The sequence below is a fragment of the Conger conger genome, chromosome 2 (genome assembly GCF_963514075.1).
Source record: "Conger conger chromosome 2, fConCon1.1, whole genome shotgun sequence".
Lineage (NCBI taxonomy): Eukaryota > Metazoa > Chordata > Actinopteri > Anguilliformes > Congridae > Conger > Conger conger.
In genome coordinates, this window is record NC_083761.1 from 60,730,880 (window position 1) to 60,753,509 (window position 22,630).

At 50.0% G+C, this 22,630-nt stretch overlaps 1 protein-coding gene across 1 annotated transcript in view; it reads left to right on the forward strand.

Annotated features, from left to right (window-relative positions):
- xylt1 (xylosyltransferase I) overlaps positions 1-22,630 on the forward strand; it is a 67,186-nt gene that overhangs the window by 27,925 nt on the left and 16,631 nt on the right. Inside the window, exons 2-7 of the mRNA XM_061232851.1 lie at positions 7,068-7,599; positions 11,425-11,597; positions 12,897-13,099; positions 17,920-18,000; positions 19,820-20,036; positions 21,766-21,942. Coding sequence (XP_061088835.1) covers positions 7,068-7,599; positions 11,425-11,597; positions 12,897-13,099; positions 17,920-18,000; positions 19,820-20,036; positions 21,766-21,942 — 1,383 coding nt within the window. The remainder of the gene's footprint in view (positions 1-7,067; positions 7,600-11,424; positions 11,598-12,896; positions 13,100-17,919; positions 18,001-19,819; positions 20,037-21,765; positions 21,943-22,630) is intronic.

The window sequence follows — 22,630 nt, forward strand, 5'->3', positions numbered from 1 at the left end:
AACTGGGAGACTGGGTTGGCACTGGTCCAAAATGGGAGACTGGGTTGGCCCTGGTCCAGAATGGTGTGGTGGAACAGGTCCTGCAGTTTGAGCTGAGTTGGATTTCTTTGCGAAAGCAAACTACAGTGTATACAGTACGATTTCTACACAGAGGAATCGGACAGAAATCACTGCGACACAGACTCCAGCCGTTATAGTGAACGCTGTGGTAACTCCACGTGTGCAACGCGGACGTGAAATTAATTCCGTGTAATGTCTGAGACGTGTAAAGCGCTGATTTGTTCCGGAAAGACTGCCGGGTTCCTGTAGAGGCTCCCGGTCCTCCCGGACTCTGGTGGTTTATTAATGTTGGCCACTGGCGATGTCCGACCGCTCCTCCAGCCTTTTGAGCACGGCTGCTCCTTATTGCTACAAATGGCTCCCAGGGCTCTCTGAGAAAACACACAGGACAGATACGCAGCGCATGAATGTGGCTACGCACGAAGCTTGTTCTCCCCCTGCGTGTGTGTGTGTGTGTGTGTGTCTGCATGTGTGCGTGTGCGTGTGCGTGTGTGTGTGTGTGTGTGTGTGTGTGTGTGTGTGTGTGTGTGTGTGTCTGCATGTGTGCGTGTGTGTGTCTGCATGTGTGCGTGTGTGTGTCTGCATGTGTGCGTGTGTGCGTGTGTGCGTGTGTGTCTGCATATGTGCGTGTGTGTGTCTGCATGTGTGTGCGTGTGTGTGTGTGTGTGTGTGTGTGTGAGAGTAGATGTTCCTCTTCTTTTACTTGTGTAGAATGCATATGTTTATAATTTAGGGGAGGACTCTTCTAAGCCCCTTAGGGTTTCCTCTCCCGCTGAAATTGTCTTGCGTCTTATGTATGATGTTATCCTTTCATGTTAACATTTTTTTGGGTTTTTTTGGTCAAATGAATCAAGTTAAATCAAATCATGTGTGTGCGTGGTATGGTGTGTGTGTGCGTGCGTGCGTGGTGTGTGTGTAGTGGAGGGGGGGCTCATGGGACTGTATTGTGGTAACGGGGATGGCAGCCCTGTGATTGACAGCTCCCCTTTTCAGCAGCGCTGTGAAAGGCCAGGGAGAGGGCGAGTGAGAGAGAGAGAGAGCGCCTCGCATACCAAACGCTGGCTACTCAATGAGCGGCCCAGCCAAACCACTCTCACAGGCACACACAAAGGGCACATGTGACTGGCATTCCTCACACGGGCTCGAGAGGGAGAGAGCGAGCGAGGGAGGGAGGGAGGAGGGGAGAGGAGAGAGAGACAGGGCCGCAGTACAGCCCTCTGGACACAGGGCTCCGTCTGAGCAGAGCCGTCTGTGTCCTAACGCCGTGCGTGGGGCAGAGAGTCGGACAGGGAAGCTGCAGGTAACAGGCCCGGGTGGGGGCTGAGGGACACTAGTCCTTTGTGAAGACCGGAGAGGCCTGGTGCCGGTTCATCCAGAGCGGGGTGCAGCTGGTGGAGTGGTGATGTGGCAGCAGGCATCTCCGCTTGCTCCGTTTAGTCAGCGGTTTGTGTCGGGCGGGGCCGCACGTAGTTTGGAACTCTTGCGTTCTCATACTTTGCATTCTTCCTTTTAGCCACAGAAACCAAAAATCCTCTTTAATTCAGCAGCGCAGAGAGCCATGTCATCCGGCAAGTGTTCAGAGAGCTGTCCAGAGCGGGAGTCTCACAGGCCGTGCTCATTTTCCCCCTTCTCTCTCCGCCTCTCTCCCTACCTCCCTCTCTCCTTACCTCTCTCCCCTTCTCTCTCTCCCCCTCCCTCCCCCTCCCTCCCTCTCCTCTCTCTCCCTCTCTCCCTACCTCCATCTCTCCTTACATCTCTCTCCTTCTCTCTCTCCCCCTCCCTCTCCCTCCCTCCCTCTCCTCTCTCTCTCTCCCTCCCTCCCTCCCTCCCTCTCCTCTCTCTCTCTCTCTCTCTCCCTCCTTCCCTCTCCTCTCTCTCTCTCCCTCCCTCCCTCCCTGCTCCTCTGTCTCTCAGTGTGGCTGTAATTAGGGGGATCGCTGTGCTCCAGGGTCCCGGTGCTGAAAGCCAGGTGATCATTAAAGAGCTTTAGGAGAACGGCTGGGCCGCTCCACCAGGTCCCTCGCGCTGTGGGAAGCCGATAACGGTGCGGCACGGCGACATGTTTGTGCGTTTTATCCGCAGCAACAGGTCTCGCTGGTGAGGGGGGTATCTGAGTCAAACAGATTGAGATGATCTGCGTGAATGCAGATACGTCGTCTGGATTTAAAATGGTTTTTTTTTCGTGTACGTTATTTGACAGGGAGTGGGGGGAAGCTGTTTTTGAACTTGAGTGTGTGTTTCGTTTCCCTGGTCTGAGCTGGCTGTCATAGGCACACAACAGGAAAATGTGGCCAGGAAGCGTTCGGGGGCTTCTGCTATCGCCGTTGTTTTGAATAAACACCCTCGCTGGAGGCAGAAGGCAGAGACCCGGGCGAGAGGACGTGCTGGCATCTGCTGGGCGCAGTGAGCCCTCTGCGTTTGGCCTCGCCCCTGACAACGGCGTCTTGGCTAGCTGGGAGCACCCCGGCCTCCACCGCCATTTATTTACCATCAAATAATCATGAAGCTCTTTACGGTGGCAGCTCGCGGGGAGAGGCTGCTTTAAGTGCTGCCCGGGCTCGAGACGAAGAATGCCCGCCTTTTGTTTTCTTTTAACAGGCCGTTTGTTTCACTGATCGTTTTCATCCCGACCCCCTTAAGGCGCTTGTCCGTCTGACCGCAAAGGCCCGCAGCCATACCCACAGTGCCCCTGCGGCTCCTCTGAGCTCCGCCCCTCTCCGCTGCCCGGAAACTTCCGCCTCTTGAGAACCGCGCTATCTCTCCGCCCGCTGACAACGCCCGGCCCTCCGCCGTGCGGTCGTTGTATCGGAGGGGCGTTCTCCCGCCCTCGCCCCCGTGCCACACGGAGCTCTGGGGTGCGGAGCAGAGTCGCGTCCCAGCCTCCCCGGCAGAAAGAGTCCTTGCGGTCACCGCGGTTTTACCCGCCGGGTGATTCATCAGCGCCGGGGCCTCTGGGAACGGGCCCAAAACGAGAGCGGGAACGAAAATGATCCGACACTCGTTCGACTGCGCCCAGGGGCCGGGGGGGAGGGGGGGCACGGGCAGGTGCTGGCGGTTTTGTCAGGTGAAATATGAGAGATAAACAGTGGGGCCTGGTGCTCCTCGCTCGGTGATGGATGAAGGATGGCTCCATTTGCCCCCCGTACCCCACCCACCCTCCTGCTCCAGCTCAGCCCAGGGAGAGCGATTGGGGGTGGGGGGGGAGGGGGGTCCGCGTGCCAAGCAATTCAGCGCCGCCCTCCCAAAGCACACAGGGAAAAGACAGATTTGCGCGAGCGATCGATAGCCTGTGCTCTGGCAGCCTACCTCACCTCCAGTGGTTTCTCTAGCTATTAATTCTACGCACTGTAATTTCCTCTTAAAAGCCCCTTTCCTGTCCCTGTAGAGCACAGAGCAGACAGGAGATTAAAGAGCTGGTACCGTAGGACTCTAAAAGGGGAGCAGCAGAGGCCGGATCGGGCAAGAGAGGTGCGCTGCAGTCTAGAAAAAAGATTTTTCCTTCTTAGTTTACCGGCTGTTATCGGAGTTTTAATTCAGTCTGCTGTAACGCAGCTCCCGTTAATGAATGCATTTCCTCTTTGAGGCTAATGAATGTTAATTTGTCCAGCTGTGAGTATATGTGTGTATGTGTACATGTATGTATGTATGTCTGTGTGTGCGTGTGTTGTCTTAAACCTTGCAGTGAATTGGGAAGTAAAGCATTTGCATTCATTCTTTTCCCTTCACACTCTGAGAACCTACTTTGTTCAAACCGCGCAGCATGTCTTGTATTTAATGGAAGCTGTCGAAAGGTTCTGTTTTGAGGTCCTGACTTGTGTACTGGTAAATGGCAGGACTACACAGCAGAGACTGTAGACTTTGTGCGTGGAATTGGCAAATTGCACTGCTCTCAGGCCCAGTGTTTTTAGAGCTGTTGGCGGGCCGGTGTGTTTTGAGAGGGCCCCAGGAGCGAGCTGTCTTCAGCTACACACTCTCTGTGCCTGTGCTAATTGGTGCTGGCAGAAAGGAGCAGTCTGTGTGGATAACAGACTAAACACAATGTACACACTATACTGTTCAGAACAACAGCATTCCCTAAACACAATGTATACACTACTGTTCAGGACAACAGCTTTCCCTAAACACAATGTATACACTACTGTTCAGAACAATAGCATTCCCTAAACACAATGTATACACTACTGTTCAGAACAACAGCATTCCCTAAACACAATGTATACACTACTGTTCAGAACAACAGCATTCCCTAAACACAATGTATACACTACTGTTCAGAACAACAGCATTCCCTAAACACAATGTATACACAACTGTTCAGAACAACAGCATTCCCTAAACACAATGTATACACTACTGTTCAGAACAACAGCATTCCCTAAACACAATGTATACACTACTGTTCAGAACAGCAGCATTCCCTAAACACAATGTATACACTACTGTTCAGAACAACAGCATTCCCTAAACACAATGTATACACTACTGTTCAGAACAACAGCATTCCCTAAACACAATGTATACACAACTGTTCAGAACAACAGCATTCCCTAAACATAATGTGTACACTACTGTTCAGAACAACAGTATTCCCTAAACACAATGTATACACTACTGTTCAGAACAACAGCATTCCCTAAACACAATATACACACTATACTGTACAGAACAACAGCATTCCCTAAACACAATGTATACACTACTGTTCAGCACAACAGCATACCCTAAACACAATGTATACACTACTGTTCAGAACAACAGCATTCCCTAAACACAATATACACACTATGCTGTACAGAACAACAGCATTCCCTAAACACAATGTATACACAACTGTTCAGAACAACAGCATTCCCTAAACACAATGTATACACTACTGTTCAGAACCACATCATTCCCTAAACACAATGTATACACTACTGTTCATAACAACAGCATTCCCTAAACACAATGTGTACACTACTGTTCAGAACAACAGCATTCCCTAAACACAATGTATACACAACTGTTCAGAGCAACAGCATTCCCTAAACACAATGTATACACTACTGTTCAGAACAACAGCATTCCCTAAACACAATGTATATACTACTGTTCAAAACAACAGCATTCCCTAAACACAATATACACACTATACTGTACAGAACAACAGCATTCCCTAAACACAATGTATACACTACTGTTCAGCACAACAGCATACCCTAAACACAATGTATACACTACTGTTCAGAACAACAGCATTCCCTAAACACAATATACACACTATACTGTACAGAACAACAGCATTCCCTAAACACAATGTATACACTACTGTTCAGAACAACAGCATTCCCTAAACACAATGTATACACTACTGTTCAGAACCACATCATTCCCTAAACACAATGTATACACTACTGTTCATAACAACAGCATTCCCTAAACACAATGTGTACACTACTGTTCAGAACAACAGCATTCCCTAAACACAATGTATACACAACTGTTCAGAGCAACAGCATTCCCTAAACACAATGTATACACTACTGTTCAGAACAACAGCATTCCCTAAACACAATGTATACACTACTGTTCAGGACAACAGCATTCCCTAAACACAATGTATACACTACTGTTCAGCGCAACAGCATACCCTAAACACAATGTATACACTACTGTTCAGAACAACAGTATTCCCTAAACACAATGTATACACTACTGTTCAGAACAACAGCATTCCCTAAACACAATGTGTACACTACTGTTCAGGACAACAGCATTCCCTAAACACAATGTATACACTACTGTTCAGAACAACAGCATTCCCTAAACACAATATACACACTATACTGTACGGAACAACAGCATTCCCTAAACACAATGTATACACAACTGTTCAGAACAACAGCATTCCCTAAACACAATGTATACACTACTGTTCAGCACAACAGCATTCCCTAAACACAGTGTATACACCACTGTACAGAACAACAGCATTCCCTTCCATTGTACACAGTATTCTGTTCAGGACAACAGCATTCCCTACCAATGTACACAGTATATAATGTTCAGGACAACAGCATTCCTTAAACACAATGTACACACAATACAGCACAACAGCCTTCCTGTCCCCTGTACACCCTATACTGTAGAGCACAATACTGTGCTGCCCCTCGCTGTCTGTAAACAACCAGAAGCATCAAGCTCTTATGTAGCAGCTGAGATCACTTTCTCTTTGCGTCTGCACTCCTCCTCCCATGCAGTGTTTCTGTCTTTACCCCTCTCTGTCATTCTCTGTTTAGTTCCCTCCATGTCCCTGCTCTATCTCTCGCGGGCTCTCACTCTGTCTCTCTCTCCTCTCTCACTCTGTCTCTCTCCTTTCCTTCTCTCCCTCTTTCTCTCCCCTCTCCTTCTCTCTCTCCCTCTATCTATCCTTTCATTCTCTCTCTCTTTCATGCTGGCTGTGCTCTCCCTCTCTGTATATTCTGTCTCCTGCTGTACTCTGAGGGCTCAGTCCGGCGTAAGCTCTCTCTCGTCTCCCGTAGAGTGCGTTCAGAGGAGCGAGCGTTTCTGAGCCACAGCAGAATCCCCCAGCATGTAGACACCCCCTCCTCCCTCTTCCCTCCTCTCCCTCCTCCCCTCCTCCCTCCTGCGCTGGTGGAGATGTGAAATAGTACATTCTGATCTCGGCTCAACCGCCTCCCAGCCACACGGAACGCACATTTCCATCACGCCGAGCCGGGAGCGGCCCATCCCCAATACTGCACAGCGTCACATCTCCCCGTTTATCCCCGGGTAATCTGCTTCCCGGGACGTGGGCTCGGCTCAGGAAGTTAATTAGAATCTCGCCAATCTGACGAGACCAAGCTGGGGGGGAAATCCTCAGTCGAGCCCGAGTCACCTTGTTGTGGAGTCAATAAGTCGCTGCTTAATTTCACGCTTCACGGTGGGTTTTTTTGTATTTCTTCATCTGGAACGTGTCGCTAACGCGCGCCTCACCCGGGCTCGCCCGTGTTGTCTCCCCCCCGCAGGACGGCTACCACTCCCACCGGCCGAAGGAGAAAGTGCGGGTGGACAGCAACAACGAGAACTCGGTGCCCAAGGACTTCGAGAACATCGACAACAGCAACTTCGGGGCGCGCTCGCAGCCCCAGAGACGCACGGCCGCCCAGCGCAAGGACAGGCCTCAGGAGAAGGGCCGGGGCGACCCGGCAGCCAGCCTGAGCAAGAGCTCCAATGAGGTCATCCAGTACGCCGAGGCCAAGGGAGGTCCGGCCCCCGCCCCGCCCGCACGCAACCGCACGCACCCCCGCACCACGGGCCCCGGCCAGCAGGCCCCTCAGCACCGCCACCACCACCCGCCCGGCAAGCGCCCCGCCTCCCCCACCCCCGACATCACCTACGACCAGCCCCCCAAGTGCGAGATCAACGGCAAGGAGGCCATCTCCGCCCTGTCCCGCGCCAAGACCAAGGAGTGCCGCCAGCAGATCGCAGAGGTGTACTGCCGCCATAAGGAGGGCCAGCTCATGCCCGAGAAGGTCTCCCGATACTGCCCCCTGGAGGGTGAGTTCTTCTGCTTCGTTTTATGCTCTTTATTAGGTATTTATGAGACATATTTGGTCTTGTGCTGCTGTAGCCTATCAACTTCAAGGTTCAACGTGTTGTGATGCTCTTCTGCATACCACTGTTGTAACATAGTTATTCAAGTTATTGTTGCCTTCCTGTCAGCTTTGACCAGTCTGGCCATTCTCCTCTGAACTCTCTCTGACCTGCCGTTCACTTGATGCGTTTTTTTTTCCCGCACCATTCTGTAAACTAGCGACTGTTATGTGTGAAAATCTGAGAATCATTCAACAGTCTGAACAACAACTGAACCTCTTGACCATGTCTGCATGCCGTTTTATATCCAGTTCCCGCCAGGTGATTGGCTGATTAACAAGCTGGTATACAGATTTACCTAATAAAGTGGTCACTGTATATTAGACACCGAGTACAGGCCATAAACAGTCACAAACGTTTCACCTTGCTGGTGTTAAAGGGTAATGCAAGCAGAATAAGATTAATGTGCTTTCTGAAAACAATGATGAATAAACACAACGATTTTTTCCAATTAATTGAAGGCTTTGTGTGAGCGGGTCTGATTGAGCAGGCGCGGCGCATCAGTGCTGGCAGCAGCCCTTCGCCGTGCTTGTAATTAAAGTCGCAGACATGCTAGAATGGACCTTTTTGTTTTTCCTTCTCTGGAAGTAATTGCTGTGCGAGATGTTTTTCTCCCGTTTTTTTCCGTCTTTTCTTTTAACACACAGCCGCCCATATTTCGCTCCACCTACCCGACAGGCTAGAAAAAGCACACTGAACACCTCCTCGCTCCTGCTGTGCTGAGTCACTGAATGCTCGTGAGCTCACGGTGGAAAGCCGTGTAAGTGCAGAAACGGAAAGGTCGGCTCCAACGCTGACCTCAAAACTGCGAACGTGACTGTAGGTGAAGCGTGTAGCAGCAACATGAAGAGACAAAATGGAGTGTGCGCCCTCCATGAAGAGATGGAAAACATGATAGTCCGAGCAATATGGGGGCTACAGACTACTCTGGGGAGCAGCATATTGGACACAACTACATTACAACGACGTACAACAAAGTGTAAATCAGAACCAGGCACAAGTGCGCTGAAGGCCCTAGAGGGAAGTACAGTTCCACGTCCTAGAGTGATCACATAACAAAACTTGCAAACTTTCCAAGTAGCATACCACGGTTGACAGCTAGAATACCCCAAATGCACTAAGAACATGCAGCTCTCAAATATAAGCTATAATATAAGCTGAAACGGAAATTAGAGACAGCACTAGCTTCTGCGATATGACTTATACCAGAAGTTTCGGAGGGAATTTTTGGAGGGCGGGGAGTCTAATTGACTGACATTGAATGAGGAAGCAAAGCCGCAGCCTATGGCTCTGGGGGAGAAGAATATGCACTGCTGTCTGAAAGGATATTGATTGGAGGGGAATGGAAGATTCTTCAACATTTGATCTAAATGCACGCCCGCTGGTACACGATGACGTAAAATCTTGTGGAAAAAATGTTCATGTGAAAATACAGTATTACATTATTTTTTGGGAATCTATACTTTAAGATGTGTTTGTATGGTTGAAGAATTGACTGAATTGGGGAAAAAATGATTTTTTATTTCAGCTCCCAAAATGCTCCCAAAAAACCCCCCAAAATGCAAGCATACTGGAAGAGTAGGTTTGAAAATGAGTATTTATTGTCTTTGGAATTGTGGATTAGTTGCTAAGGAGGATGAGATTTAGAGCCTCAGTGTGGCACAGAGACTCTTCTGGCCACTGGATTCAGCTCTTATCTGAGCTGCGGGATCAAAGGAGACCGAAAAATAGAAAGACCCTTTCCCGAGCTCCGTGTTACCCATCACGGCTAAATTAAATTAGATTTTTCCTCTCCTTTATCTCTGCCACAATGGTTTTTATCTGCTCTCCGCAGTCACAACCCAAATTTAAGTCATAACCTCGTTAACTGTAAATGGGCCAATTTTATTTCCTGTGAAATTCGTTGGAGAGGCTTGGACTCTGCCCCACCTCTAGAACCGCGGCAAACCTGAGGTGGCAGCACGTGCGCTCCTGCCTCTCTCGCACTGACGTTTTTATTGGCTAATGTGGCGGGAGCGACTCCGCTTCCCCGAGACCCAAGGCCCGGCTCTGATCTTTATGCACGTCAAGGGTAATCTTTACACACCTGTCAGCCTCCACGGCTTTAATTGCGTTCTCTGGGACATATTTTCCATTGAAGATGTCACCTTATAATTAGGGCCTATTTCTCAGGTTGACACACTGTGAGGAGGAGGAGGAGGAGGAGGGGAGCGAGAGAGAGGGAGGGAGGGAGGGAGAGGTTCAACCCCCTCGTAGGTGTCGGCTCAGTCAGACGGAGCGAGACCGGACCGCTTCTGAAACGCAGGACCGAAGAACGCGCGGCAGACGTACCCCAACGTGCGATTTTCATTGACGATGAAAACCGCTGTTTCATACTTAAAAAGCCCCAGGTCACAGAAGTCGGGCTGTGGAGGAAAGGAGTGTGTTTTGCCAGAAGATGAAAGGCGTTTATATGCAGAGAGAACCAATACGAACACATTATTTCTGTTTCAGCCTCCTTCCTCAATTCTATCCATCTGCCCTCTTTTTCTCTCTCCGTCCCCCTCCCTCTATCCCTCGGCTTTTTCTCAATACAATCACTACAGCAAGCAGAGCCGCCAAGGAGGGCCAGGTTTGCTCCCCGCTGCTGCCTAGCTGTAACAGCGCTCTAATCTCAGGGAGAAATGTATTCGGTGCACTGCTCTCTCCGGGTGCCACGTCGGAAGCTGTCCCTCTTAAAAACCTACAGCTTCATAAGGTGCTTTTTAAGCACAGCTTCTGCTGGGGACATGGGGGAAGCGCTGTCACACGCGAGTGGGGGAAGAGGTGAACGACGCGGAGTACAGAACACCCTCCCCGGACTTCACGTCAGCCGTCCATAAATACCGCCGAATAATCACCTCGTTGAGGGATGGGGAGGGGGGGCGCAGCCCGGAACAGCCCCCACGGTCAGCCCTATAAATAAAGACAATGGCCCACTCCTCCAGTAATTACAGGAGAGGTCAGAATGACACGGGAGATAACCCAGTCAGGAGCAGACCCGCAGGAGCGGGCGAGGCTGTCACCGACTGAGAACTGCGGCCCACTGGCTGCTGGGAAACGCAGTTCTTCCTCTTCTTCACAGATTACAGTAATTATTTGTCCACCGTCTGTCCCGTCAAGAGACGTGAAGACTTGATCAAACATTGCACTCCGGGTAATTTTTTGTGCCCTCTTAAAGTGGTCCCAACAGCTCTGTTACTGCCAGCCCTATGTTTGTAGTGACAGACAGGTACACTTATTTATATGTTGGAAAGTTTGAAAGCCACACTTTTTTTATTTTTATTATTGCGCACCCATACCTGACTGTATGTGGGAAGTGTTGTTTATTTTCACACTTAAACCACTCCTGTGGGAAACACCACAGGAGCTCTCTACTCTGGGGGAAACAAGAGGGTGTTTATGGCCCAGCACTAAACCCCAGGAGATGGCTATCAGGAGTAAGAAATAAAGTCTCTCTGTGGTTCCTGTACTTTGTCGACTCTAACTTCTGGTCTTCTCTCTGAATTCTCTGCCTTGTTCTTTCTTTCCATTTCTCTTTCTGTCTCACTCCTCTCACTTCTCATTATTGTAATTTCTCTCTCACTCTGACTCACTCTGACTCACTATCTCTTGCCCACTGTCTTTACTTCACTTTCTCTGACTCAAACTCTCTCACTCTCTCTTTCTTTCATTCACACTCTCTCCATCCCTCTCTCCCTCCCTCCGTAGGCAAGGCGAGTGTCAATGTCCAGTGGGAGGACGATTCGAGCGAGAGTGTGCCGGCCACGCCCGTGCGGATCGCCTTCGTGTTGGTGGTGCACGGCCGGGCTTCACGGCAGCTGCAGCGCCTCTTCAAGGCCATCTACCACTCCTCACACTACTACTACATCCACGTAGACCTGGTGAGCCCTGCCACACTAAGGCCATCTACCACTCCTCACACTACTACTACATCCACGTAGACCTGGTGAGCCCTGCCACACTAAGGCCATCTACCACTCCTCACACTACTACTACATCCACGTAGACCTGGTGAGCCCTGCCACACTAAGGCCATCTACCACTCCTCACACTACTACTACATCCACGTAGACCTGGTGAGCCCTGCCACACTAAGGCCATCTACCACTCCTCACACTACTACTACATCCACGTAGACCTGGTGAGCCCTGCCACACTAAGGCCATCTACCACTCCTCACACTACTACTACATCCATGGAGACCTGGTGAGCCCTGCCACACTAAGGCCATCTACCACTCCTCACACTACTACTACATCCACATAGACCTGGTGAGCCCTGCCACACTAAGGCCATCTACCACTCCTCACACTACTACTACATCCACATAGACCTGGTGAGCCCTGCCAGACTAAGGCCATTTACCACTCCTCACACTACTACTACATCCACGTAGACCTGGTGAGCCCTGCCGCACTAAGGCCATCTACCACTCCTCACACTACTACTACATCCACGTAGACCTGGTGAGCCCTCGAGTAGCCCCGCAGTTAGCCACTCACAGAGGCCATAGCTCTTGCTATGGGACTCCGCTCTGGGTTTTAGAGCTATTTCTGCACTGTTTAAGTTTCTCCTGTCCCGCCACTATGAAAGAAGCTGCTCCTGTGATGCTGATCCCTGTTGGGCTGATCACACGGGAGTAGTGGGGACAACAGAGCAAGGGCACTTTAGCTGCTAGCTTCTCCCAGTATAGGAGGCTCCCAAAGGGAGTTTGGCTTGGATTGTGCTAGTTGGTAAACAGCAGGCGCTGCGGTTAAGACGAATGCAATTAGCGCTTTAAAAAGGCCTGATTGGGGATTATTGCTGAGAGATCACACTCTACAGGTACTCAATTATCAGGGAGCCCTCTTCTTACTTCTATCTAAAGTGTTTTGAGTGTGAACATGAAAACCAAGGGTTCTCTCTCTGTCTCTCTCTCTCTCACACATACACACACACACACACAAACTCAATGGCCTTCCCACCCAATCACAGCATTCTGTACAGCCAGACATATTTAATGAAGAACTTCTTCTAGCTGGCGTGAGGTAGATAAGAGGACTTGCCGCTTAGTCATTTAGCACTGTGCAAGGACACAATAAATGGCATGTCTCCTGTGTTCCAGCCGTGAGGAACATCTCCACACATCTTTAATCTAATTTTCCCATCTGCTCATGCCCTGACCCTTTCTCTCCGCTCAGCGCTCCAACTACCTACACAGACAGGTGGTGGCGCTGGCGAGCCAGTACCCCAATGTGCGGGTGACGCCCTGGCGCATGTCCACCATCTGGGGCGGGGCCAGCCTGCTCACCATGTACCTGCAGAGCATGAAGGATCTGCTGGTCATGAGCGATTGGTCCTGGGACTTCTTCATCAACCTCAGCGCCGCAGACTACCCAATCAGGTGAGACCCCGGCTACACCCGACAGCCAGTCGGTTGAGTAGTGAACGTGGGGCTCTCTTCGTGTGGGCAGGTTAAGGCTGGAACTGAGTTTGCTAATGTTAACAGTGAGCTTGAGCTCTGGAGCACACTGGTGGACTCTACATCATCTTATTCTACGTCTGCTGGAGTGTACAGCAGTGGTTTTCACTACTGGTGCTGGAGAGCTGCAAGGTGTGCTGGTTTTTGTTTTCACCTTCATATCAGCAACCAATTCACACTCAAGAAACCAGATGAGGTGAGTTAACTATGTAATGGACTGCTTTCATTGGTCAATTAAGTGGTGAGTAGCAAAGAATACCAGCAGATCCTGCAGCTCTCCAGGACCAGGAATGAATATCACTGCTATAGAGCCGTTCCCTACCACTGTAGCCCTTCAGTGCCTAATGAAGACGACATGTTGATCTGCAGCTTAACATGAATATCTTTAAGCTGGGAACAGGAAAACACTAACACTAAACAATTAAGCCATTCCATTAAGAAAGTTCTATAGTGTGCAGCCTGAAAGGTTTGCAAGTGTTTGTTCCAAATGATGGTTTATTGACTTTATTGAATAGTTTATATGCTTAATTGATAGCTGCTAAATTGGTCTTGGTCCATATATTGATATTTTGGGGTTATAAGTATAAAGGCTGTTGTAACATCGGGCTTTTCAGGGCCAGTGGATTTTATCTGCTGTGTCAATAACACCAAGGCCATGGAAACACCCGGAAACACCATCCAGCACACCTGTCTGAATCCCAGGACCTAGAAAAACATAACTAAACTTAATGCAATAACATTCTGATGAAGGTCTAGCTCTGAACTTTCAAATAAATGCAGATTCACAATGCATTGAGTTTAGTTCTTTTTTCTAGTACTTATTCTGCCTCTTTTGCACCTGCAGTGAAATATCAGGTGTGCAGATTTCATCCTTTTATACCAATCCCAAGACCAAAACAAATTCGCCATAAAGTGTTGCCCTTTATTTGGATCTAGAATTAAATGTGGGCGGCTGTTATATTTTTGTACTGTGGTATTATGATACGGTAGACGTATCTGTCCAAGTCTGAGCTTGCAGTCCTCGCACGTGGTGATGCTCTTATCTCTGGGCTTCCAAACGGGGCTTTGGATAATCTATAGTTTTGCTTCCAATTTCTAAATACATATTTCAATTGATTATCCCCCAGCTCATATGGCTAGCTTGCCCCCTAAATGACCTCCCTTTCAAAGATAATCAACATCACCGCTCGTGTTTAAAGCCCGTAACCTTGTCTTTCAGCAGATCCAGGTCAGTTGCGTTTAGGGTCCCGCCATGTTTCTAAATTGCCACGTGACATGCGCTCAAACGGTCAGCCCGGTCGCTGAGCTGCGTGTGGTGGGTGCAACGGTATGGCGGAGTGTCTGGAGCGATTACGTGCGTGCCGTTAGAAATGACTCTCTGGCCTGTAAACAGGACAGTGTGTCCCTCCTGTCTTTGGGCTGTGATCGATAGCACAGCGCGATGGTTCCGCCGGCTCTCGGGAGCCGGGGCTTGGGGATCGATGCGTTGGGCCTGAACGCTCCCGCCCAGCCGGCCCCTGGTGCGGGAGGCTGCGATTCGCGGAAACGTGGGGAGAAAGGAAAGCGCTTCGAGGGTTCCTCCTGCACCGGCAGCACAGGTTAATCCAGCCTTTGTGTCGGCGAGCTCACAGACACGTGGGAATTCCAGAATGCGATCACCGTTCATTCAGTGGTCTTACAGAGGATTGTGGGTATTCACTGGGTAGGTGCTGTGTCTGAAAGCACTGATAACAAAATTTGATTCCAGCCAAATCAGTCTGGCAATATTCCTGCACAAAGGGATATGACTGTATTCTTTAGATTGCCTGCTCTTCATATTTGTAGCTAAAGGGGCTCCATTTTGGGAGAGGTGCTGTGACTCATTTCAGGGGGAGTGCTGCCTCTTTGTATGGTTGTGCATGTAGGAGGTGAAGTACTTTGTAAGGAGGAGGAGAGAGACTGCACATGGCATGCTGTGTGTGCGTGTGTGCGTGCGTGTAGTTTGGGCTGAGCCCTAGTTTCCGGGCATCGTGCTGAAAGTGACTGATTGACAAGTGTTTTGGAAGGAGGTGCCGGTGAGACAGTAGGGGAAAGAGAACACAAGTTTCTCCAGTTATTCTTCATGAGAGAGAGAGAAAGAGAGCAAGAGGCTTCGGTATGTGTGTCATCCTCAGCTCCTCACACCAGAAGGTTGCCTCTGACGAAGGGTTCCTTTAGTTTTGAGGAGAGTTTTTAGCCTGGAAGGAAAAACCAGTTTCTGTTTTTCTTTTCTCTTTTTTTTCCCCTCCAAGAACCTGTTTTTCCCATGGAGTGTTATTCTTGCTGTATTTTTGTTGTTTTTTTGGGGGGGGATTATTTCATGTTTATTTTTTGCTCTGCGAGAAGCTCCACTGTAATCCTGTCCCTATAAAATGTATGGTACCGACTTAAGACACTTCCTCTTTCTGTGGTTTGGGTTTGCCATTCTCTTTGTCACGTGTTGCCATCTCGTGAAATAACCCATGTGTCATCATGAGGAGAACACGGGGGAAACAAAGGTCTCTGTTTCTGTTCGACGTGATCCTGCGCCTAGCTGTTCAATCCCACAGCAACCCGAGACCAGATATGAGACACGATCTGAGCGAGAATGTCCCTCACAAAATGATAAAAGAACCCGGTCGCTGAGCTTATGTCAGTGTCGTGGCTGCGTGACTGAGATGAGCCATCGCTCGGCGACCGGGTGGCTGTGGAGGGGCGTGGGTGGAGGTGCCGTATGCCTGCACTGCAAAAAAACAACCGTCTTAACAAGCGTGTAGTCTTCTAATGAGATTTAGAATCTTACGTTTTCTCTAGACTGTAGAAAATACTAGCGTGCTTTAGGTTACCGTTTGCTTGACAATAGAAAGATCCCTTTTGGCAAATCTTGAAGTGAGTCAAACTGTCTTACCTCATGGGCAGTTACGTTTAAGTATTAATATTTGCTAAGTCTTATTTACCAAAAAGGTAACGTATAAGTCTAGAAAAGTGAACTTGTTGAGATTGGACAGTTTAGGAGTTTTTTGCCGTGTGACGTCCGTGCGTCTGTCCGAGCGCGAGAGCTCTGGCGGAGGTTAGCGGGTTGTTAGCGGCTCCGGGACACGGCGTGGTCGGGAGGGGCGGAGAGGCCGGGAGCGGGGCCCATTATTTCCCCTCTAATTCCCCGATAATGTCCGCCCTTCTGCATGGGCTGCTCTGAAAGCCCCGCGGCTCAGCGGGGGAGCGGGCCGGCCGGGGGTGTGGGGATGGGTTACACGGTCGCTTTGTCACGCCGAGCCGCGCTCTCTCCGGCTTTTATCTCCCGCGTCCCGCTCGCCCCCTTCCCTCCTTTTGTGAGTCGCCGCAGCTGCCTTCGGCCGCTATTCACCCGGCGTGGAGTTCAGGGACGCTCCGCCGGCCGGGCTCAACGCCGCCCTCTGCTGGGGGCTGTCGCCCCCCGCAGGCTGCAGCGCCAGCACGCAGGCCCGTCCGGCGACACGCTCGCGGTCTCTCCGCGCCCGTCCGCAGAACGGAGCTTTTAACCGCCCCGCTCCTCATCACCGCCGCTCGGTTAACGCACTCGAATTATGTTCCCATTTATTCCGGAAATTTCTCGCTGTTTGCATTGTCACCGTCTGATGGAAGCCGGGAGATTAAAGTCATATAAACCTCTCGGACGGCGAAGGGAAATCATATTGATGAAATCCCTGGGCCGCTTTCCATTCTGCCCAAAGCTCATCACGGCACGTAATAATTAAATCAAGGGCCGTTTCCATTTCCCAACCTTGAGAGCTCCACAGCTCACGCCGGCCCGGGGAACACAATAAAGCACGCGTCTGACAGATAATTATCACGCGCCGTAAGAAGCGCGGTCACGGGTTCACGTCTAATTTTGAAATATAACGCCACTCAGAGAATACCTCGGTCTCTACGTGCCGGCCTCCGGGCGCGGCGGGGGCGGGCGGCAGCGCGCTCCAGACGGGGCGGGGGGGGAGCGGGAGAACTAGCGCGCGGGCGGGAGACGGGAGTGTCGATGAAGCCCTTCAGGAAAAGAGGAGTGGTAAACGCCGGCGCTGACCTGGATATCTCCCGCTGTGCCGGTGTGCGGAGGCATCGGAGTGTGCCTCCCGGTCACGGAAATGCTCCCTCATGAGGAAATGACACTAATACGTATTCCTTGGCAGCCAGGTTTTTGTTAGGAGTTAATGTCCTTTTTGAAAGAATAACACACTTTTGATGAAAGGGCCATGTTGTCCTCCAGCCAACCTTTTCCTCGTGTGGTTGATGTGCCGTGTGTTAATCTGGCGTGCAAATGTCCGTCCCAGTCTGCGTAGTCTGCGAACTGTCACCTCTCGCCTCTCACCCACATCCCGTGTGTCGAACGTGAGAAGCGCTGGATATGCACTCAGAAATCAGTCTGCACTGCAAAAAATGGCTGCCTTAACAAGCATTTTTAGTCTTGTAATCTTTTTTTTTTCCCTCTTAACTATAATGTATTAAGATTATAACATTAGCTTGACAAGTGACATTTTCTCACCCCCTTCTCAGCTCAGTGGCAGCTTTGTTGTCTCTTTTAGCAAATAAGTAATAGAAATTTAATCGAAATAAGTCTAAATGTAGGATTAAGATTCTCTTTTTTTTTGCAGTGTGCACAAACAAGAACTCAATAAACTGAAATGTGAGTTAGTCAGCCTATGAGCTGGCTTCCTGATTTCTCGCTCACCCTTTCTCAGATCCTCACTGACTAACACACCTCTTCTTTTCCACAGGACCAATGCACAACTGGTCGCCTTTCTGTCCAAATACCGAGACATGAACTTCATCAAGTCCCATGGAAGAGACAACGCCCGGTGAGTCTCACCACTCCCAACATGTAGTGCAGTGGTCTTCACTCCTGGTCCTGGAGAGCCGCAAGGATCTTCTGGTTTTTTGTTATTACTCAGCACATAATCAATTAAAGCGATTACACTGTTAACTGACCTCACCTGATTTAAACTGCCACTGAACTGGTTGCTGTTTTTAAAGTGAAAGCAAAAAGAAAAACCAACAGACCATGCGGCTCTCCAGGACCAGGGATGACAATCACTGCAACCACACACAGTCTGACCTACTCTAACTCTTTCCCACATGATGACTCCCTCCCCCCCAGAGTATGACCACATTCTGTCTGACCAAGCGTCTGCCTCCACCCTGTACGTGACTTCCTGTCTGTCCCAAAGGCTACATCAACACTCCTACACGGATGCACAGTCACACGGACAATCACCCCCCCCCCCCCCCCCCCCCCCCCAAAAAAAAAGACCTCTCACAACACCCATTAATTCCACTTTGGCCCTCTGTCCCAGCGGCTGCAGCTACCAGGCCAAGCCGCCCCCGCAGGTCCCACCATTACTGTGACTGCTCTGTCACCTTCACTGCCGTGCTCCTCTCCCCCCGCGTGGGCCTGCAAAGCCCCCTCCCTGAGTGTGGTGTGGTGTGGTGTGTGTAGCCCTCTCCCTGCGTGTGGTGTGGTGTGTGTAACCCCCTCCCTGTGTGGTCTGGTGTGTGTAACCCCCTCCCTGTGTGTGGTGTGGTGTGGTGTGTGTAGCCCTCTCCCTGCGTGTGGTGTGGTGTGTGTAGCCCCCTCCCTGCGTGTGGTGTGGTGTGTGTAACCCCCTCCCTGTGTGTGGTGTGGTGTGTGTAACCCCCTCCCTGCGTGTGGTGTGGTGTGTGTAGCCCCCTCCCTGCGTGTGGTGTGGTGTGTGTAACCCCCTCCCTGTGTGTGGTCTGGTGTGTGTAACCCCCTCCCTGCGTGTGGTGTGGTCTGGTGTGTGTAACCCCCTCCCTGCGTGTGGTGTGGTGTGGTGTGTGTAGCCCTCTCCCTGCGTGTGGTGTGGTGTGTGTAGCCCCCTCCCTGAGTGTGGTGTGGTGTGGTGTGTGTAGCCCCCTCCCTGCGTGTGGTGTGGTGTGGTGTGTGTAGCCCCCTCCCTGCGTGTGGTGGGGTATGCGGGGGAGGTCTGCAGGGAGCTGGCTGAGATGCCTGTGGCCTTTAAAAGGGCCTGCTTTTCTCCGGCCGGCGTGGCCGCGGTAGCCGAATCCCATTACTCTCCGTCTGCGGGCGCATTAATTAACCTTCCCCTGTCAGCCGGCGAGGTGCTGCCAGCGCCCCCTCCTGTCCCGCCCTCCACCGCCCGCGCCCTTAATGAGACGCCGCTGCGGACCTGCGCTCATTTCAGAGCGAACGAGAGCGGCTCTGTGCTCCACTCGCTGGCCTGGAGTGGCTTTAATGAAAGCACTGGTACACAGGTAGTCTGGCCAGTGCAGGTTAGCTGTGTGGTGCAGTCTCTGTGCTGAACTAGCTGTTCTGGGGTGGTTAATGAGAGAGCTGGTACACAGGCACAGTCAGCAGGTTTGCTGTGTGGTGCAGTGGAGAGAGTGCTCTAAATCTCCTCCCAGGGGCAAAGGTGATACACAGTCGGTCCCCTCGGTGTTACTGTCTCATGGAGCTGTGTCCTTAAGTGTCCAGTATTGGTTCAAATGACAAGACGGTAAAAGTGAAAACTTGACATTTGTGTCGCTAAAAAAAAGCTCCATTTTGCTTTTTTGCTTGTGACGAGGAGGGCCCTAAATGTTGTGCTTGTGTGTGTGTGTTCGTGTGCGTATGCGTGTGTGCGCGCTTGCCGTTTCCAGGTTCATCCGGAAGCAGGGTCTGGACCGCCTGTTCTTCGAGTGCGACACGCACATGTGGCGTCTGGGTGACCGCCGGATCCCTGAGGGCATCACGGTGGACGGCGGCTCTGACTGGTTCCTGCTCAACCACAAGTTCGTGGAGTACGTCATCACCTCCCAGGACGAGCTGGTCACCAGCATGAAGCGCTTCTACTCCTACACCCTGCTCCCTGCCGAGGTGAGAGCACCACTGCTGCCAGACTGAAAGCAGGCACCCTGGGGGAAGGGAAGGGAAAATGGCCGGGGCACTTGTAAAATATTCCCCTTACAAATACGGCTGCTGTGAGGAAAATATGTAATATTCGGTAACGTTCAATATTGCGATATGACTTGCGATGAATAAACCAATATCGAAGCGTGCACAGTTCTAATGTCTTTCTGCTTTTGGTATACTGCTAACATGGACCCCAGGCAATGACTAGCCTGTGCCCACTGAATAAAAATAAAAAGTTAAATGCATTATGTACAACATGCTTTTATTGAACAAATTCCAAATGAACCGCCAATCAATTTAACAGAACATCGATTTAAATAAATGCTGCTCATCTCAGTTCAAGCACTCTTTTGTGATTTGTTTATCTTGAATGTTCATATCCCGATGAGGATAAATGCACAATATATTGTGCGGCCCTATTCAGTACTGACTGAAGAGCAGATGGCCAGGGAGGAAGGGGAAATGGTGGGAACACTTGTAGACTCTTACGGACAGACCAACCAAAAATGATTAATTATGCAAAGTGTCTGTGTATATTGTTGTCTATACAAAGTAAATGTATTATTATTATTATTAAGAAGCCCTCGTAGACTAAGGCGGGCAGTGTGAGCGTTTACTGGGTGCAATAACAGCCCCTCACAGAATGGTGTGTGTTACGCTGATTAATGAGTCACATGGTTGCCAGGCAATTCCCACAAGTGGTAGTGCCATTTTTTCCCATGCTTTTTCTGGGCGTATTGTGAATGGCCTCTTCTTAATTCGAGTGAAACTAGAGCACTAATATTTATAATTCCTTCGAGAAAATGAACCACCCATTGTATTAAAGATGTTTAAAAAAATAATAATAATAATAATGATTGAATACATTTTTATTTAAATATATGAAGTACATATTTGTAATATTAAATATCTTAACCAGAGAAATAGGATTTTATGATTTCCATCTCCCACTGGTCCCCAATATTGAGACGCAAATATGGGTCATTATCTTTATTTCACAGGTAACTGCTTTGTAAGTTCTGAATTTAATGCTTATGCTTCCTAAACAAAAATCGACATAGAAAATTGTACTGCAATAATAACCAGGAATAAATGCTAAATTATGTTATGATTTTGTAATCAATTTCAGACTAACTTGTGCACAAATCAAATTAACGATGCAAATTACTTCTGCAAATTGTGTTAATCAGTCCTTAAAACACGGTTGATCGCATATATTATAGTATTGTAGCATATTATAGTAAACACTTCATTAGGTTGTACCAGTTGTATGTAGTCTGTTTTGTACAGTACACACTGAATTTATTTATTGTTTGGTATTTCGTGGCTATTTATTATAAAAAAGTTGAAGGGTCAATTTGGGCTTTCGAGCTATGAATGAAGAGGCTGTGTTAAAGATGGCGAATGTTGCACACCTCCTTATCAACACCAGGAAACAGTGGAGGCAGATCGAGCTTTCTCCGCTGTTTCCCTGTTTCTCCGTCTGTATCCTTACTGCACTACAAGCTGAAGAGTAACATACGGTCTGTAGCTCAGGATGTTGGGTGAAGTTGCCCTTTAACTACATCTCTGCTCTGCGTGATGAGCTTGAGCTAGCCGGCATCCATCTTCATTTTATAAATGTCATCTCTCTCTGCTCTCCTCTCTCCATTTCCCTCTTTTCTCTGCTCCTTTCTCCCTCCTCTCTCCACAGTCCTTCTTCCACACCGTTCTGGAGAACAGCCCTCACTGCGACAGCATGGTGGACAACAACCTGCGCATCACCAACTGGAACCGCAAGCTGGGCTGCAAGTGCCAGTACAAGCACATCGTGGACTGGTGCGGCTGCTCGCCCAACGACTTCAAACCGCCCGACTTTCACCGCTTCCAGGTGAGCCGCCCGCCTCAGCCTCCCGGTACCGGAGGGAAGGCGCTCTGAGACCGTAACGCGGCCGTAACGCGACCGTAACGCGGCGGACCGGAGCGGTGCCAGTCCTGCGGGGGTATTGTTAGACCTGAGCGCGGGGGCCCTGTGTGATGGATGACTCTCTGAATGTGCGTCTTTGTGAAGGATCTGTAATTAACAGTGTGTATTAGGGGGGGATCGATAGCCGGCCGCTCGTTCATCAAAAGGATTCCGATGGCGTGACGCGTGGAGGGGTGGAGTGGTGGAGCGGTGGAGGAGGGGAGGGATGGAGGGATGGAGGGGGGTAGGGGGGGATGTCTGCACTGTCCCCCGGCCCCCAGCCTGTCATTACACTCCGTCCTTCATCTGCGTTCAGGACGGGCTTCAGCGCACCCGCGTGACTAAGAGAGACATCGAACAGGACACACACACACACATTCACACAGATACACACAAACAGACACACACTCTCACACTCTGTCAGACAAACACACACACACACACACACACACACACACACACGCACACATTCACACAGATACACACAAACAGACACACACACACACCCCACACACACACACGTGCACACACACTTACACATTCACACATACACATACCTACGCACACACACACACACACACACTCACACACGCGCACACACACTCTCTCACAC